Genomic DNA, 19,344 nt, shown 5'->3' on the forward strand with positions numbered 1-19,344 from the left:
ACTGCAGTTTTTCTTGCTTTGCTTAAGTCCCTTATTTACTCTTGGGTCTATTTTTGATTGACCTAACAAGGAAGAGTTTTGTTGTAAGAAAATGCCTTCTTGAATTCGGCTGTGTAAATCAAGATGGTTCAGCAAAATAGAATTAATTCTAGATGGAGATGCCCAATATTTTCAGAGCAGCTCTTCAGTCGTTAAGGCAAATCTTTAGAAGTAAATGCTAACTGTAACAGATTGAAGCTTGTTGGATAGTTTGGAGGTTAACTGGAGGTTATTGTTTAAAAAGTTTGGGAACAACTCCTTTCCAGTGGGTCTTCTGTTCACATAGTGAAACGACTTGAAATAATTCAGGACTAACCACAGAGAAAATGAAAAGAAAACCTAACTGGAGTAGGGCCACCAGTGATCACCTGTTCTGATTTTCTGACTCTTGCAATGTGTTTTTAACTCTGTATTCCCTTTAAAATAACTTTCCTGAGACTACAGTTTTGAGATACTGATATATTTCTGTTTCATTTAGATCATCTATCTTTTGTTATCCTGAAATGGTGGTTCTTGTAACGCAGTTCCTGTCAGTAGTCACATTATTAAAAATCAAATTTCTTTCTTTTTTTTTTGCCAGGCAAAGCTGCTTGGCATCAACGCTGTTGGTAAACAAACACAATCAAATATTCTTCCAGTACTGTATTCCTGTGTGTGTTTGTTGGAACTGCAGCTCATGTGAGGTTGGATCCAGCAGTTGTACCCGCCTGCAGACTGGCACAGCAATATTCCCCTTTGTGCTGAGTTTGAAGATTGTATGGACTTGACCGACAACTTGAGTTCAAATATGACCAAAATTTTTCACACTGGGGATAGGTATAAGGAAGATCATCATCTTTTTCATCAAAAGAAATGAATTTGATTTTTGAAAAAGAAAACAAGAATAACTTGAGGTTCTACTATATTTGCATTTTGAGTTACATTGTATAAAGGCCAAGAAATTCTAAATTAAAGAAGATATGCAAGATTCTTCATGACCTTTTGGCTTAGATCGCATTTAATATCAGATTAATTTCAGACATCCTGCATTCAGGGACTCATTCAGTAATCTAATAGGCCTTCTCCACTTTTAACTGCTCTAATTGAATTTATTTTTAAATTATCTGACATTTGTTGGTTTTTTTTCTGACAATTTTAATTTATTCTAGTATATATATATTTTTTAATGTGTTTGTATGCCAGAGGGTAATGGAAGCTAGAAATACTAGCAGGATACCAACCACATGTGGGAGTGGAATTATTTCAAGGCTAGAATAAAAGCTATAACTAAGAGTAATGGGATAAAATGAAGATGGGAACATTTAGACTGTGACTTAAGGAGCCTTGACAGTAAGTTCTGCTGAACTGTGGAGTTATTTTCTAAAGGATATGGTTAAAGCCTCATCATTTTGAAAAATTGCAACTGGACTGGATAAATTAGAAGATTTACTACACATGGAGCAATCTGAGACTTAGGTTGGTTAGTAACCATGTTTTCAGGCTAAATTTTGGGCTGTTTCTCTTCCTTTGCTTTATCCTACTTCTTTAGTGGGTCTGGTAAGAATTTAAGTATAAGCAGGGATGCTGTATTTGAATATAGGATTATCTGAGAAATGTGTACAGTACAAGACAGCTGTAGAGGAAACAGTATTTTCCAGTAGGGCCAAGAAGCCACCAGAGCTTATCCAATAGGGAAGACTTACCTCTTCTGGTCACCTCACAAGCAATTGTCTCCTCTTAGTGTCCCCAAAAGAATTGTGCTAGAAGTGCCATAGGAAATAAGATTGTGCTGTCTGTGGTCTTGTTTGGAGAGGCAAAATTGGAATTTTAGGAAAAGCCTGGAGATGAAAGAACCATTTGGTGGCTGGAAGAGCAAGGCAGTGGCCATGGATGGAGAAGGGGGCATAGCTCTAAGGACCATCAGAGGACATTTTTTGTAGTGGAGAGTATGCAAGCTGGGAGGTCCAAAGAAGGGTTAGAGTGATTGCCCAAGAAATGATGCCAGATGAATTCGCTGCTGTTAAGTACTTCAGAATCTTTTTCTTTGACTGTCTAACATGTTTAGTGATTGCTGGCTTGTGGTATGTTAGATAAGCTTAAAGTAGGGAAACCATTTCTGAGGCATTAGAGTGCTGCAGATTTAAAAGGACTGTGGCAGAGATGAAGATAAAGGAGATAAATACAAGGGAAATCAGCCAGACAAGTAAACGCATTTTCAGTGTTTGGAAGTTTTGGAAAGGAGTTTTTGTCTCCTCCCAACTCAAGTGAACTTTGTGACTAATAACTGTTTCATAAGTAATAGGACACATTTAATATTATCATCATTATCTTCTCTACTACAAGTCTCTTTCTGCAAGGTGGATGCGATAACTTGAAAAGCAGCAATCAAAATGCCGGCTCTGCACATTAGTATAAACAACTTGCAGATAAACTCGAGCTATTTTATTAATTAACAGCTGTATTGTTCTCCCTTGAAAATCTGAACAGAGACTGTAACTGCCCAGCAGAAATTGCTCAGCTGCCGGAGCCAAAGATGGCAGGTGGTTTATTGGGGCTCTCAATAAAGTGTCATATTTTTATTCCACCCAGGGCGAATGTGTAGTCAGGGAAATGGCATTTGTTGGCTTTGATGGCAATTCATGCTATGGCCAAGCAATAAAGAGCCTTGCTTGCAAATTATCCAAGAGAAGATTCCAGTCCCTAGTCTCAGACAATACATATTCTCATACAGTATTCATGTATTTAGAACTGTGTTGATGGGCTGATAAGTCTAGGTAAGGTGCATTGTTTCTCAGTGTTACCATTAGCCCGCAACTCAGCTCACAACAAAGATTTGTGTAAATACTCCAGTGGATTGCAAGGAGGTGAACCTTGTACTGATCACAGATGGATTCTCAAAGTGGTTTTGCCATGATATCTTTCAAATACTTAGATTTATTGTTGAGCTTATCATGGCTCTGTGGATTCACAATGCAGAAGAAAATCTGTGCATGAAATCCTCATGCATTTGCTGGGAAAAGGCTGACTGAGCAAACATAATCTTTTTTCCATCTCTCTGTCAAATAGAACTATTCCAGATATTACTACCCTTGTACTTTTAGGCATAGAAAAGCTGTTACTGACAGAGTGTCTTTCTGGACAGACATAATTTAGGAGAAAATTCTGTACTAGCTGACAATGATGGACAAAAGATATCTGAAGGTGAGCAAGATTTGAGATGCTGCAGTGACTCTTAAACGAGCAAAGAAAGCTGACATAAGAAGTTTACGATGTGGCTGTATGTATAGAGAGCTACCAGCAAATAATAGTTTTCTCAGCCCTTCCTGTGGTGCTCAGAGTGAGTAATCTTCTATAAACCCAGAGGATGTAAGCATGGGTAAGGATACATATCATTAGTTTAGCAAAGTCCTAAATCCAAACTTCAATAAATGCAGGAGATCTGAATGCCAAAGCAATACAGAAAGAGTGCATAAGTCATGTATATTAATTGCAGTACGTTATGTCTCATAAAGCTGGAAGATTCTTAATTTCTAGACCATCAGACTGAAGGCAGGACAGAAACTCATTAGAAATTATCCCCATGGATCCCCATCAGAAAGAATCCCCATGAATTTTTGACCAAGTTAATTACTGTTTGCTCACAGAAGACATAACTACAGCTTATATTTTATTAACCAAACTACAGCTTGCATTTTATGAACCACTGGCATGTTCCTAGGTTGGAAACAAGTTGGCTGCTCTGTTAAAATGTTTCCTCATTCTTACTTCTCTGAACTTTTTAATCATGTTTTCTCATTAGCTGCATATACTTGATTAACTCACTGGCTTAATGAGGTGCTTTGGGATGGTGAAGACAGCAGTCCATTCTGCAGAATGACTCTGAGAAGTTAGAAAATAAATAAAACTGTGCCGATAGATCTCCATTTAGCCTGATAGTTCTGCTTTGATTGAAGAGAGTATCCAACTCCAGCAAGGACCCCTTGTCTATAGGTTGACTTTCTAATTGTCTTTTCTAACAAGTATTGGCACACTGTGGCTGATAGTGGCTTCTTTAGTTACACAAATACATTATTTAAATTAAGGCTAGGTCAATCTTTCCTGATTTTCAAGTGATTAACAATTTAATTAGTTTTTATTGTACTTCTTGGAGAACTCACTTTAACTTGTTATTAATTTACACCATATATCATAGAAAAATGGACGTTTCATCTTATGGAGGAGTTTCCCATGAGGTTGCCATGCTCCAGAGTGATAAATAAGAAAAGAGCCTAGGTATAAATAAAATTGGGAAATGAGGGAATGGATACTACTGTTGTTTTGTATGATTTAGGTTATTAAGGACAGCTGGAATTGATCTTGACTATTGAAGACAATACTATTTTTCTATGATTTTTCTTGTGTTCTCTGTGTTTGCAGCTTCTGTACTTATATAAGTAACCTACGAATACTGTTAATTCTACTGGAGTTTATGGTGACATACATGGGTGTTTTAAGACAGATTGCTCTGAATTTCCTTTTTCCTGTATGGAGTTTGGTATGCTCCACATCCACATCTCACTTCAGCAGTTGGCAAACTCCTGGAACATCTGTTTTGTATTACAGCTTCTTTAATTGAGGCAAATTGAGTCTGGCAGCTGAAAGGACTCTTTGGAAACAGGGAGATTTCACTGGTCATTACATGACAAAGTGATTACTTAAGGACAGAGGTGTTGCCTGTTTTGGTGTTCATTCAGTGCCTGGTACACTGCTGTCAGGAGTCAACGTGAATGTGAGATTAAAAAACAGACAGGAGCTCTGTGGGGACAGAGGGCAGCAGTGGAGAAAAGAGGAGTTCTGCTACAGTCATAGATATTAGTGACTGATTTTCTAAATGTGAATGAACTTCAGCTGTGTGGATTTTGGGGTTTTTTTACAGTTTTGAATGAGGTGTTTCATTTTAAGTAATCCTACCTTGATAGGTGTTTAAGATTGAGGCTATTTTTAGAGACCTTTCAATGGCAAACCTCGTAGAACAATGCGCAATGTTTCGCCTCTGACTTTTGTTTTCTTGTTCTTCAGGGATATTTTGACCAATTTAGTGTCCAAATCTCACGACATCTCATGCTTTTACAACACTGGAGTGTTACTGTGTGCTCTTATTGCTAGATATGGCTCAGGTGATTATACACATACGAACAAGAGGCTGAAGACACCTGCACTGATATTGAGTTATATTGATAACATCTGACAGTGTGGATCAGGACATTTGGTGGATTCATACTAAGATATGGAAGTTCTTCTCTATCTTAGAATCCATCTCTTCTCTTAATTGCTGGTGCCAGCTAACACGGGCTGTCCTCTAATTCTACCCACAAATGTAGTTGCAATGGCTGTCTCTTCGTGTCCCATTCTCATTTAGGTAGAATGTATTTTGTTCTCAGATCATCCTGGAGTAAGATCTCCATTTGAGGGATGAAATAAGAGTCCCCTCTCGCATGGGCTCATGTCACAAAAGCCCAACAGTGAATATTGCTGGAACTAAAATCATAGAATCCTAAGAGTCATTTGAGTTGAAATAGACCTTTAAAGGCCATCTAGTCCTACTCCCCTGCAGTGAGCAGTGACACCTACATCTGTATCAGGTTGCTCAGAGCCCCCTCCAGCCTGACTCTGAATGCCTCCAGGAACACAAGGCATCCACAAACCCTGTGGGCAGCCTGCTGCAGTGCTTCCCTGCCCTTACTGTAAAACATTTTTTCTTCTATCCAATCACAATGTCCTTTCTTTTAGTTTGAAACCATTTCCCCTTGTTCTGCCACAACAGACTCTGCTGAAGAGTCTGTCCCTTTTTTCTTATAGCCCTCCTTTTGATACTGAAAGGCCCCTATCAGGTCACCTCGGAGCCTTCTCAAGGCTGAACAGTCCCAGCTCTCCCATAGAAGAGGTGTTTCATCCCTTGGATTATTTTTACGGCCCTCTTCTGGATGTGCTCTAACAAGTCCATGTCTCCTGGTACTGAGAACTCCCCATCTGGACACAGTACTCCAGGTGAGTTCTCACCAGAGCAGAGGGGCAGAATCATCTCCCTTATTTTGATTATTTTGATGCAGCCCTTGATATGGTTGGCTTACTGAGCTATGAGGGCACATTACTGGCTCACGTCCAGCTTCCCATCCACCAGCACCCCCAGGTCCTTTTTGGCAGGACTGTATTCTTCAGGATGTGCAGCTGAAGTTCCTTATATCTCAGGTTTGGTCCCTATGAACCTGATGATCTTCTAGAAAATGACTGCAATTTGTTTTCTTCTAACTTCCATCCTGACATTTGATGTCCATTCTGAAAATTCAAGTTGGAATGACAGTCTGTATTTTCTGGATGAGCTGAATTGTATGTTCCATTTTATAATGGGGGCTATAGAATGTGTTCAGTTCCATTCCATTGTCACTTCTTACTGCTTCCTCAGAGCTGTTCATCCAGTTGTCATGTTCTCCTGTGATCTCACCATTAATACCATTGATGGAAATGGATGAAAGAGAATTTTGTTTGTTTTAGGGAGTTTTCCAGGAGAGGGCAGCCATAGTTAATTCTGAGTCAGTCTGTGTAATACAATGTGAATACAGATTACCAGCAGCGTTTTGCTGTGATGGTCCATTGCCCAACGTAGTTAGTGTGCTTAGTTCTTTTAATTTGTTCTTTTGTTTGGATTTCGAGTGCATAAAAGGTAGACATTTTCACAAATTAATGATAGAAAAGACAAAGTCCTTAATAGGGTGGTTAAATCTCAATGCCCCGTATTTGCTGAAATTGCAAATGCTCTTGGGAGCAGTTTCCATTATATGCCACTATTTGCCTTATATACTTTCCAACCACCTCCATTCTCTTTCCTCAAAAACATTTATGGACAAGCATGGCCCAAATTCTTGCTAAAGGCCTGATTTTATATTTTATTTTTTTAAAATAGTCCACTGCACTGAAAGCTCCTTTTATTTCTTTAGGAACTTAGAAAGGATCCTCTCCTGTTTTACATGATGAGGTGGTACATAAAACCTCTCTGTGTCCAGATGTAAGGATGGTAAATCAGCTCTAAGGGACGTACTCTGTATATATAACTTAGAGGACGTACTCATCCAGGCAGCAGGAATGATCTAGATGGCGTGAGGTGATGCACTCAAGACAGCAGAAGCTGTTTTCTTCTTTGAGTTGTTTTGTGGGTGTTTTTTTGTTTTGTTTTGTTTTTTTTTTTTTTTTTAAGACAGACAACTGATTATGTTTCCTAGACCACTACATGAAAAACAAAGGAGGGCTTTAAGAACGGTGGAGACAGATTCTTCAGGGGAGTCTGTTGTGATAGGACAAGGTAAAATGGTTTCAAACTGAAAGAGGGGGCATTTAGATTGGATATAAGGAAAACATTTCTCACAATAAGGGTGGTGAGGCACTGGAACAGGTTGCCCAGAGAGGTGGTGTATGTCCCATCCTTGGAGACATTCAAGATCATGTTGGGAGGGGCTCAGATTAACCTGATATAACTATCTAGATCAACTCTGATTATGTGATTCTATGAAGAACCTTAGTAACATCCCTGTTGTCAGATCTTTAGATAATGTAAAACGAGGGATTTTTATGAAGTTAAAAATATGGTTTGAGAGGTGGTGGCATTCGGGGGGGGGGATTTTTGTCTGTATATTGTAGGAGTAAACAGGATGCTGTCAGCATCACTAGGCACGTAAATCCACAAAATAATAGATGACTTCAGAAGTACTACTATGGAAGCCATGCAGATGTTCCATACACTGGGTTTTCATAGAATCATACTACCATTAATGTTGGAAAAGAGCACTAAGATCATGTAGTCCTACCATCAACCAATGACTACCTAGACCAAATACCTCAGTGCCACATGTACCTTCTTCTTGAACACATCCATAGACTGTGAGTCCACCACCTCCCTGGGCAGCCTGTTCCAGTGTCTCACCACTCTTTCTGAGAAGAATTATTCCTGATATCCAACATGAATCTTTGGAGTTTTGAAGGCTTTTACCTTCTATTTTATTTCAGCTTTCATAGCTTATCAGACCACTCCGTGCTGCTTTGTGTGCTGTGGAGGATGAGGAGTTAATAATATCTATTCTCTGCTTATGCATCTGTGAGTCTCTAGAAGGAAGAGCAGACAGAATACTGCTTCTGTAGATCAGCTGATAGCCCTGGTCCGTCTGCTCGCAGAGCCTTGTGCAAATAATTCTTAGAAAAGAGACCTAATCAGCCACCACACTATGCTGATTTGCACGTAATTGTATCTGTCTTTTAAAAGCTGTAGATAAAAGGACTGAATTTGACACCTGCTCATTGCTCATTTTTCCAATGGCTCTGCAAGCTGGAGCAGGTTGCAGGTTTGGAGGAAGGGATGTTTTGCCACCCAAATGGCCAATTAAAAGGGGGAGGATTTGCAGGAATGCTTTGCAGCACTTGACAGGTGAAGCATAAGGCACAGCTCTCATCCTCAGGTGTGGAGAGGATTTAATTTAAAAAACTAGCTGAGTGCAGTATTCCTTTTCTTCTCTCTCTCTCTCTTTTTCTTTTTCTTTTTCTTTTTCTTTTTCTTTTTCTTTTTCTTTTTCTTTTTCTTTTCTTTTTTTTTTTTTTTCCCAAGACTTCATTTATGGTTTTATTTAAACCTGAAGTTTTCATCCTATCTGCATTTCACTCTGGTGATATGTGATGACTCTACTCCTGCCAAATGCAGCGATGGTGAAGAAAGGGTTTTTAGGCTTTTACTTTAAATCTGATTTGAGAGTTCTCCTTTAAGTAGCATTACTTTTATTTCATTTTCTTTTTCCATTAGACCAGGTTACCTCTAGCCACTTCCTTTGTGTCCTAGAAATCCTCAGGTTTTAGCTTCAGTTTAGTGTTAAGACTCGTTTCTGTAAAATGTTAGTGGATCGAAACACACCCTGATGAGCCAGCATAGGGATTTTGTAACTTTACAAATCAGAATTTTTCTCTGTTCTTTGGAAGTCACTATCCCCTCTTGCTCTTGTTGGGTAGCTCGTGCATTTGTCTCTGCTCAGCAGAAACTCCTTGCTGTTTGTTACTCACAGGTTAACTCATCCCTAAAATGTCCCAATGTCCCATTTGGAAAACTGGCGCAGTGCTCACATCCTTGCCTCACCATAGAGCCTTGAGATTTGCTAAGTAGGCATTGATTTTGTTTAAGATGTCTGCCTTTGTTTCCAGTTCTCTTACTAGTACTGTCTGGACATCTCAGGAAAACAGGTCTGCAAAATTCTAGGTGCCACACAAATTGTGCCTCTGGGCAATTAGGAACACAAATGCTGCTGTCCATAAGAGCTTACAGTCTCTCTCTCTCTCTGTATGCTTAAGTATATATGATGTCTTTTCAAGGTGCTATGCAGGCATAACCAGGTTCAATCTTTGAAGCAAGGTTTTCAGTAGATAAGAAGGCACTAGTTGAGAGGTGTCAAAATCAGCGGAGATGAGATTTTAATTGTTCACGCTCACAATTTAATTAGATCTTCGGCAGAGGTTTGGCAATGTAGACAGAACGAAAAGGTCAGATTTGGAGAGGTTTTGTAAGAAGTGGCATCAGAATTTAATCACACTGGAGGAGTGAGTCATGAGAGGAAGTCTAGTCAATTAGGAAGGTGAGATTGGCAGGACAGATTTCACTTTGAAGTTGGGTAGGTAGAGAAAGGAAAAGACTTTAGGAAAAGATCAGGAGCTCAGTTTTGAGCATGATCTGCGTTAGCAAATAGTAGATTACTAACAGAGAGATGACAGAGAGAGGCCAAAAGTTTGGGTGGTTGATGACTTTAGGCTTAAAGATACCTTGTTTTCTGTATGATTGTTAGTACACTCTGTCTAACCAAGAAGAATATGGATTTATGTCACAGAGGATGACTCAAAACTTTCTCATAAATATATGTTAGCATGATTCTTACTAAGTGGATTTAAACTGAATTTTGAGAGGTCATGATGCAGAAGAAGAAGGATGTGACCAGAATTAAAACGTAGTAGCACCATAGAAGGACTTGATAGTTTCCAAGTCACATCTACTTGGATTACTGTGCCATGCCTTAATACACATGTGGCAGACTAAACTAACCATACATAAGGGAATTAGTGAGAGTTTAACTCAATCCACTAGCAATTAAAGCAATGTAGAGCCATCAGAATGAAATACACTATGACTGAAGTTTCAAGAATCTTCATTAAGAGTATGTCCATTTTAATGTGCACCTCTGCTTTTGAGCAACTGTGGTCTGTAGACATGAGCCGCATGTAGCCCCATGTACACCACACCTCTGTACATAAAGTGCCGTACTAATACAGCATTGGTACCTGGAGTTGTTTAAGATCTCTTCTTCAGCTTAGCTAATTGCATTTCAGCTGTGGTTGGGCTGAAGGCAGCCCATGAGGCACAGTGTCCTAGTGCTCGTATTTGAACAGTTGCTGAAATGTGGTAAATCATCTACCTGCCTGTTAATAGGAGGTTATATATTATCTTGTACAAGGCTTTGGCTACTCTACAGGGATACGCAACTCATATGGCCTGGACATCGCCTGTAATATTTCATGGTTCCTTTTCAAGACAAGCATGGAAAAGGGGTCGTGTACCCATCATTTTTCTTTAAATAATGAGTATCACTTTTTTTTTCCACTTTCGTTAAGCATTCTGCAAGTCTATACATCTGGGCATGGGGATACATGCTGTCTTGCCTCTCTTCTCATCTGTGTTTCAATTCTTTCTTGCTTCAGACAGCACATAGCATATTTCATCCTACAGGAGCCCCAAACACTCTCAAATATGACAGTTATGCTTCACATAGGAGTGATTTAAATAGAAATTGGGAAAAAAATAGCAAAGTCTATGGAAAAAAACAGTTAGGGATGATCCCTTATTTATGAGATATATGTGTAAGTATGATTTCCCTACAGAAGAGTCCAGAGCACCATTATATGCTTATTGACTGGAAAATAATGCTTCCTCTTCATATTGCCATGTAGATGGCATGTTAGAGCAAGCAGATTTTGTGGTGAAATCTATGTATTGGACTTTGCATGCACAGAGTTTAGTTTAGGAGCCAGTTTTGTGCTTCCACCATTAAACAGCACTTCATATGCAACCATGCATTACCTCCCTATTGTCTCCATAGGGAATGGGCTATGGTCAGCACACTTATCACTTTCTGGAGCTCTCCAGCCAAAGTAGTATCTGCACCACACTGACTGTGAGATCAGACAGGCTCCACATAAGCACATAAGGGCTGCAGACTCTTTTCCTTTATTCACCATTAACTTTTCAGCCACAAGTCAGAAACCATCACAAAGATTGCTGGAGACCTTTAAAAATCCTCTCTGCAGAGAGAGGGGTTTGTCTCACATCCATCATTGCAGGGTGGCAGAAAGGAGAGGAAATTTTAAGTCTCATTATCCAACCAATGAGGAATAAGGTGATTTTCTTTCAGTAAGCTGTAGGTTAATGCACATGTTATTCATCACCTGCAGCATTTTTGCACAAAGCCACCAGTGTACAAAAAAAACAGCGTTTTACAGACTCATGGATGTTGGTTTAGTGGGAGCAGAGGTGATGGGTTGACAGTTGGACTAGATGATCTTAGTGCTCTTTTCCAACCTCAATGATTCTGTGGTTCTATGAGAAATACCATGCAAATCCTGGGATATTTGTGAAATTTCCTAGGGATTCCTGGGATGTGAATTTTCCAACTACAGGCACACACTGTATGCAGCCTGGCCTTCTGGCAGTATAGCAAATAATCAAAGGAGTCTTCTGCAAACCTGCTTGTGATTAATAGATAAAAAGAGGTTGGCCCACATTCAAAAACTGAGACTATTTAAGTAAACTGGGGCTACGTCATGGAATATTTTCAAACAAGTCCAAAGGAGCTCAGGCACACGGGGAAGCACAAAGCTCCGAGAATTTTAAAATTTCAAAGGTTCTGCCCCTAAGCATTTAGCTTAGGACTGGACACAAGCAATACAAACACTGAAGCGGTTATCACTTTGATAGCAAACTGGGCAAATCACCAGATGATGATTTATCTTGGCTGCCAGAGGAGGGATGAGACAAGCAGGTGCAATCCATGTGCCAGCAATTCCACAGGGCAGGATAGAGTCTGTTGTAAAAGGCAAGTGCAAAATAAAATAACTCCCAGCAAAACCAGAGAGGTTGAAGTGAATAACTCGCTTCTTCACTGCTCTGTGGTTCACGTGTGTTCAGATTTACTGTTTGAAGACCCCACGTAAAAGTTGGAGGCAGTCAAACCCCAGAGCACCAGGAGTGCTAGTGCTTCTCTTCTCAGTGAGCATGACCCTGGTAGTTAGAGTTAATTGAGGAAGACTGTGCTACTTCTGAATGTTTACAGCCTAGATCAACTAGCGCTGAAACTGAATGCTGATCACCTACCTGCTGAGGAGAGATTTGGGGATTAAAACTGGACTAAACACTGGACTGATTTGGAGGAAGAAAGTTTACTCAGTCCAAATGAATGAGATTGAAAAGTCCTTTTGTAAGGTGGAGAAATCCTTGTGCAAGGTGGAAATATCCTTCCTGCAGCATCCTCTGTCAGCACAGAGTTAAGAACAGACACAAACTCAAAGCAATTTGGCAAGAACGATAATCGGAGCAGTCGGGACTTGTCATCAGCATACTGGCCACTGCAAAAGAGTGATTACATAGGAAGACACAGGCAATTATCAAAGACTAATTGCTTATTGTTGCTAGAACTATATTTTAAATGTGTTTTTCTTTTTAATTGCTTTCAGAACAAATAAAGTGTCCTTAATTCATTCGTAAAATGTTTGGGAATGGGAAGCCTGCCAGGAATCGAGCAGCTCAAAGGTCTTGTGAAAGGAACTGCCTCTTTCAGTTGCCCACATTTGTGCTCAACCATCCTATCCTCTGCCAACCTCCCTGTTTTCAGGACTGTTTTCCTGAGTTGGGTGTGTGTGTCTGTGTCTTGATGGTGGTTGCAGTAGTTCATGAATATGTTTTCCTGTGTTTTTATTTGTTCCTATCCAAGGGTCATGACCCAAAGAGGAGCTGAACTTCTCATGTTCAATGAGGGATTTGAATGAGCAGACTCTAAACTCACTGGGCACTTTCCAGAATGGGGCTGGGAATGTCTGACAAGGTGAAATACTCATGCAATTTGAACCTGTTACAATACCAACATCTGTATACCTCTGTGCTCTATTGCTGCTGAATGCTATGAAATTATGGAGGGGTCAGATTTGGCTCCACATTGTATGAAAATAACAATGAATGAACAAGTGAACAGGAAGATGCTATTCCAAGTAAAGATGCTGAGGGCTACTGTGAGGAGCAGATCCAAACTGCATTCAGAAGATTTTATGTAAATAGCTAAAAGACTCTCATGTTATTAAATAACTATTCAGCTTTTTCATGATGAGAGTCACAGGGAACACTGTTTATTTATTCATACAAATATCTTTTGTATGGATGTATTCAACTCTGAAAATACTGCAGGACTTCATAATGGACAAGCAAATGTAACCAATGTTATATCTCTATGTGCAAATAATTTGCATGAATGGTTCAGAAAATGAAAGGCAACTGGTCCACGTGAGGGACTGCAAGTATGAGCAGGGGAAACAGAATCAGTGTTTAGGTTCACTTACCAGAGGAATCATAGATTAGAGGCATAGAATCGCTAAGGTTGGAAAATACCACCAAGGTTACCTGGTCTAACCATCACCATACCCACTAAATATGTCCCTCAGTGCCACATACCCTTTTCCAGTGCTCTTTTAGGACAGTTAGAAGCAAAGCTGGCCTGGGCAGACATTTTAGTCAGCACGTTGAGTTTGGTGAATACAGAATAACCGAATCACTCTGAGAGACTTTCACTGCAGCAGCTCCGCCTTGGGCTTGTGGTCTTTGGCTCTCCTCTATTGAAGTGCCTGATAGACTTTATCTGGAGACATTGGTGCTGATGCTGCTGCTTTCCCTCCTCCTCAGATCTTCCTGATCAGGATGAGTAAAAATAGTATTTCAGAACAGTTTGAACAGCATAGAAAAATCTTGATTGAAATTCCTCAAACCATCACATCACAGCTAAGCAACGCTTACTTTGCTGGTCTTGAAGATCTCTTCTACCACCTGTGTGAGATTTATTTGGCATCCCTTGCCTGGAGTTTTGTTCATGGGCTTGTTTGTGCAAGGCCATGCCGCTGTGAGGAGTTTGCTGGAAGCCCTGAGCCAGGTTTCCCTCTGTAGAGAATGGCAGAGGTTAGCATATCTGCATCAGCTGGGATTCAGCATCCAGTGTAAAAGCGAATATCTAGCGGGAATTTCTTTGCGTAAAGATGAAACACAGCGTTGCCTTCCTCTGCAGCCTGTTTTTATTTTTAAATTAACCCAAACCTGAGGAAGGAACATAAGCCGTGCTGAAATATACATTTCCATTGAGACTGTGTGTTTGTCTGCAGCTTTCCAAAATTAAGCTTGCACAGTGTCAAATGGGGAGTTGGGTGTGGAAATGCAATTAGCTGTGACTTGGAGCTCTTATCCAAATGGGCCAACGAGTGCAAGTGCTCACTTGGAAACTTGACCAAGTGGCAAGGACTCCTTAAAGTGCATCAAAATGAGCAGAGTAAATAAAGCAAAATGTTAATAATATTTCATATTCATTTCCAAACTACTCCTTTGGGTGATGTAAACTGAAGTGTGCTTGGCAGGTGATGTTAAATGATGCTTTTCCTGTGGAATGGAAGCTGTCTTCCCTCTAGGAGCATTTGTGCTTTTCTGGAGAGTTTTGAGATCCTGAAGGGAAGACATTATATATAATCTGATGTTATTTTCACATTGTTGTCTCCCAGTCTTCTTCTGATGTAAGTAACAGGCAGTCTGACCTGTTGCCTGGTAGCCCTGCCTAGAGCAGGGGGGTTGCAGCTGCATGATCTTTAAGGTCCCTTTCAAAGTAAGCCATTCTGTGACTCTATGAAGTCAGCATTGCCTATCAGGTGGGCCATAGAATATTTTTTCCAATGGGTAAGCGAGTTCGTAGAAATCCTGAAAGGCTTGGTTAAGGCTCTCAGTGAAAGAAAACAAGGCTTTCTGTTCTTCACTACCTTTCAGTCATTGCAGGGTAATGCTGGCACCCAAGGATGCTTTCCGTGGAGAATGTATGTAGGTAAACAAGCAGGAGGGAAAAAAAGAAAAGGGGGGAAAATAGATAGAAAAAGGAGAAAGAAAAAAGGGGAAGCAGAATTGTGTTGGCTTGTTAAAATATCTGAAAGGATTTTGCTTTTAATTAGATTGCTTGGCCTTTTTCCACAGCAAGAGGTTGGAACTAGACAATGTTTGAGATCCAACCCAAGCCATTCTATGATTCTGTGATTCTCTGATTCTATTTATGATTATTTATTTTTCATGTGATGGCCTGAGTTTCAACTCCCGCCTTTCTTATGTAGCTTATTTATGTTGTTTACACTCAACTCTTTCCTTTAATTTTCTGAAGTAGTATTTGTCTTGTGCCTGAATCTTGGGTTGGCTGGATATATGGCCACCACTGTCTTCTGTGTGAGCGACTGTTTCTTCTGATTCAGAGCTCCTGTATGCTGAAACCAGTAATGATTCACTCTCACAGCAGTGGTGTGAGCAGTCTCAGCTTTTACATGCCATCTGTGTTACTGAGCTGAATCTGCAGAAACGGGACCCTGTGCACATGGCTTTTCCTCTGTTCACAGATGAAAATATTAAAGCAAATCCGTATGGTCCATGAGATGTTTTCTGTGTCAGGAAGGGAGTGAAGCTGCCTGTCAAACCAAGCTGTTCTCTCCGATGAAAGGAGACTGTTTTTAAACACTCCTTTCCATAGTATTTTGCACGCCAGCCATGTGTGTTTTCTCTTCTGACATCTCATTGAGCTCCTTGGCTGCGGTACTGTGAGAAGGAAGGGTGTGCTGGGAGGGAAGGAAATAATCTCCCAGTATGTACACAAACTCACGTGCGCACATACTCTTAAATCAATCTTAAATGAATTGATTTTTTTTTTTTAATGAATATGGAAGAAAATTAATCTGGTTGAGTCAGGCTTAATTGCTTCCCTTTTGTTTAGATTTTCTATTTTTGCACAAGCAGTGCTATGAGCTATTATTAGCTACAAAGGTGGAGACAGAGGGCAAAGGCTCATTTATAATTCCTACAGCAGAGCACTGAATTTTAAAGCTAAAAGGCAAGTTGATGAGCAGCTTGAAAACACAGATTCATACACTTAGCTTGCTGAGTGTTTCTGAAGGCTCATGCTGGTCCAGGGAGCTCTCACAGCTGTGGGACCTGCTGGCTGAAGGAATGAGTCAAAAAGAGATGTATTTGCAAATGAAAGCACTCACCTTGAGGGAGAAGCTTGAAAACAAGCTGATTTAGGCTCATGAACAGGTATTAATGAGTCACTTTTGAAAGAAGCAACTGGACTTTGCTTCCCAGGCCAGAAGCTGAGAAGCACTAAGATTGTATGCACACATACAAACTCAATTTTGTGATTAAAAAAAATCAGTCAGTTAAGTTTGGAGTGTATCCCAGGTAATGGGATACCATTACAACCACCATCTGCTTCCAGGATCTCAGGGCAATCCCACAAGAAGCAGTTTAATCACGTTAGGCAGGAGATCCTGCAGCGTTAGGGTGTGCTATTGCAACGGGGGAGCTGGTTTAGTTGTCACTTTTAGTGATGGATGGACGATCACACTAGATGATCTTAGTGGTCTTTGATTCTGTGATTCGATGAAGACAAGCCCAACCTCAATCAGTTTTTCTCACCCTTTCCTAAAATGCAGTGGCTATTGCAAACTCCTTTTCCTTCTCATCATCGTGAGCTGGGCATCTGCTTTGGGAAGGGGAGGGTTTTGGCATAGGGACCATTCCAACTGGGACACCAGGATGGAATTTGGATGGCTACAGCTTGAGCACTGCAGGGTTTCCTCTTCTGAGCCACTTGGATCTGGGATGTGCTGCTGCATGGGGAAGCTTTGGTCAATGAGGAGTTTTCAGTTTTGCTAATCTCACCTCTGGAATTAATGTCCCTTTCTGACTACTTTCTTTGGCACTAGTTCTTTTTCTTTAGTTGCTATACTGAAGCTTGTTCAGTTTGCCATGCTAAAGGGCATCACGAGAATATGCATCATTTTGTAGTTTTTCTTCTAAGGCAACAAAACAAAAATAAGCTTAAAAATAAAAATAAAAATGAATCACCTCAGTATAAAATGTTTTTCTCCCTGAAAGTTCCTGAAGCATAAAAAGAGTTTCTTTTCTTGAAGAGGAGATATTACTAATGTAAATGTGGTGCTGTTGGCAGAGGAATAATATGCTGTCTATCATAAGGCAGGTGACTGAGGAGGAGCTGGAGTGATGGAAATGCCTCTTGGGCATGTGAGATTGTGGGGATAGGTATTCACAGAGAGGACGCTTTCTTACATGTGTCCAGGGCTTTCTCTTATCTATGAACATGAACCCACAGTGAAATAGAAATGTTCCCATATTAATAGTGCTTCGGAGATAGCCCTCATCTGAAAAACACAGTAATACTGCACAACTGGGAGCCCTTTCGGAGCAGGGAATTGGACTAGCAATTTCGTAGTGTGTTAGTAAGGAAACATTTTGGTTCTGTATAAGCAAATGGCAAGGTTAGTGGACACATCACTCCGGCTGTCATTGCCCCAGCAGTAACCAATTTAGAGGCCCTATATTTTTCTGCTATTCCAGTAAGAGAAATAGAAGTAGAAAGTTAAAAATAGAAATCCCAATATGAATTAAAGCACAAAGAGTGAACAAGCTTGTAGTATCGCTGTATAATTTTAAAATCCTCTTTTTTTCCTTATTATCTGGATGATAATATAGGTGTTACACTGCAAATTCTGGCAGTGTCTGTCCTGCTCCAAAAGGTCACCTTGATACAGGAAGATGTATTTTTGGCTGTAACATGTGAGCATGGACACACAGCCCAGGATCTATCCAGCCTCAATTTGTATTGATGACTCCTCTTTAGATTTCCCTTCACCTAATGCTGCTTATGGGTAAGAGAAGCATGAGAAGTGTCCATGGCTTTGGCTTTTAGAAGGAGGTTAAATGGAGCTGGTTAAAAGAATTTTTCTGGTGCCTTTGAATGGAGCATAGTTATTTCTTTTTCATTGCTCTCTCAGCATCGACGGATATCAAACCTTCATGAGCTGGTTGTTGCAAATCAGTTCCTGCAGTACCATTGTATACAACACTGCGGCACTAACTTTCCTAAGGTTAACTGTCATAGGATCTCATAATCATGGAATATCATGAGTCAGAAGGGACCCAAAAGGATCATCGAGTCCAACTCCACACTGGACCACCCAACTGTTACACACTCTTGGTTTCATTTAGGTTATTTTTTGTTGCTAAGTTTCCTAATGATTAAAAATTAATACTGTTTCCAAAGCAGGAGCCAAACCGAATGTGGAATTATCTTCTTGCTTTACAGATATCCTCGTCAATGGCAAGCTCTGTGACTGTGACGTGGTGGTGGACTGCAAAGTGGGTGACCCGGTCCCACTGCAAGTGAAGCTGACCAACTGGAGCAAGCACAGCGTGGGACCCTTCGCGCTCACCATGACGCCCTACCAGGATTACCAGAATGGGGTGCACAACTATGAGCTGCAGGATGCTATCACTTTTGTGGGATCCAACACCTTCTACATCGATTCTGTAAGTTTTTCTGTCGAAGGTATCACTGTTCTGGATGACGTGTATTTGCATTAAAAAGTTTCATTGCTTAATTGTGCTTTATAATGCAGATTCATTTTTCAAAAATGCCTGTTGCTGAAAGTACTGTGGGCTTAGGGAGGTAGAACCATCTCTCTGAGATGGTTTAAGACTGTAATTGCCTATACTGTAAGCCACCAGCAAACTATTGGAGTCAGTAACTTTTGGTCACTCCAGATTTGGCAAGATGTGAATGAGTAACTTAGAAAAAATGTGTAATATCATACTGCCTGTCCATGAGCCATCCAGTGCAGCCTACAGTAATAGGTTTTAAGTAACTTCTTCTCTTCAGTGCATGAGAATTAGTCCCCTAGGCTAAGCCAAGGAAATCATCAGATCAGTTTTAGTTAGATCCCAAGGAAGGAAAAAATAAAAATGCTAAATATTAATGACCAGAAAGATGAGCAGGTTCATTTTCTGGTCTCTTAGCTTTATTTTTACTATGAAAATAAAGAGAAATAGAAATGCAAAACTGCACTTGAAATGGTACAAAATTTTCTTATTTAAAAATAATTGAATTTTTAAATTTTCTCTCAAATTGTTATTTTGAAATT

The 19,344-nt window shown here is 40.1% G+C and overlaps 1 protein-coding gene across 3 annotated transcripts in view; it reads left to right on the forward strand.

Moving 5' to 3' along the window:
- Positions 1 to 19,344, forward strand: part of TRAPPC9 (trafficking protein particle complex subunit 9) — a gene marked incomplete at both ends in the record, with an annotated part of 466,587 nt that overhangs the window by 440,170 nt on the left and 7,073 nt on the right. For all 3 annotated transcript variants that reach the window (XM_079533233.1, XM_079533234.1, XM_079533235.1), the window contains one exon: positions 18,510 to 18,733. In XM_079533233.1, the coding sequence (XP_079389359.1) occupies positions 18,510 to 18,733 (224 nt within the window). The remainder of the gene's footprint in view (positions 1 to 18,509; positions 18,734 to 19,344) is intronic.

This window comes from Tetrao urogallus (assembly GCF_951394365.1).
Source record: "Tetrao urogallus genome assembly, chromosome: 3".
Taxonomy (NCBI): domain Eukaryota; kingdom Metazoa; phylum Chordata; class Aves; order Galliformes; family Phasianidae; genus Tetrao; species Tetrao urogallus.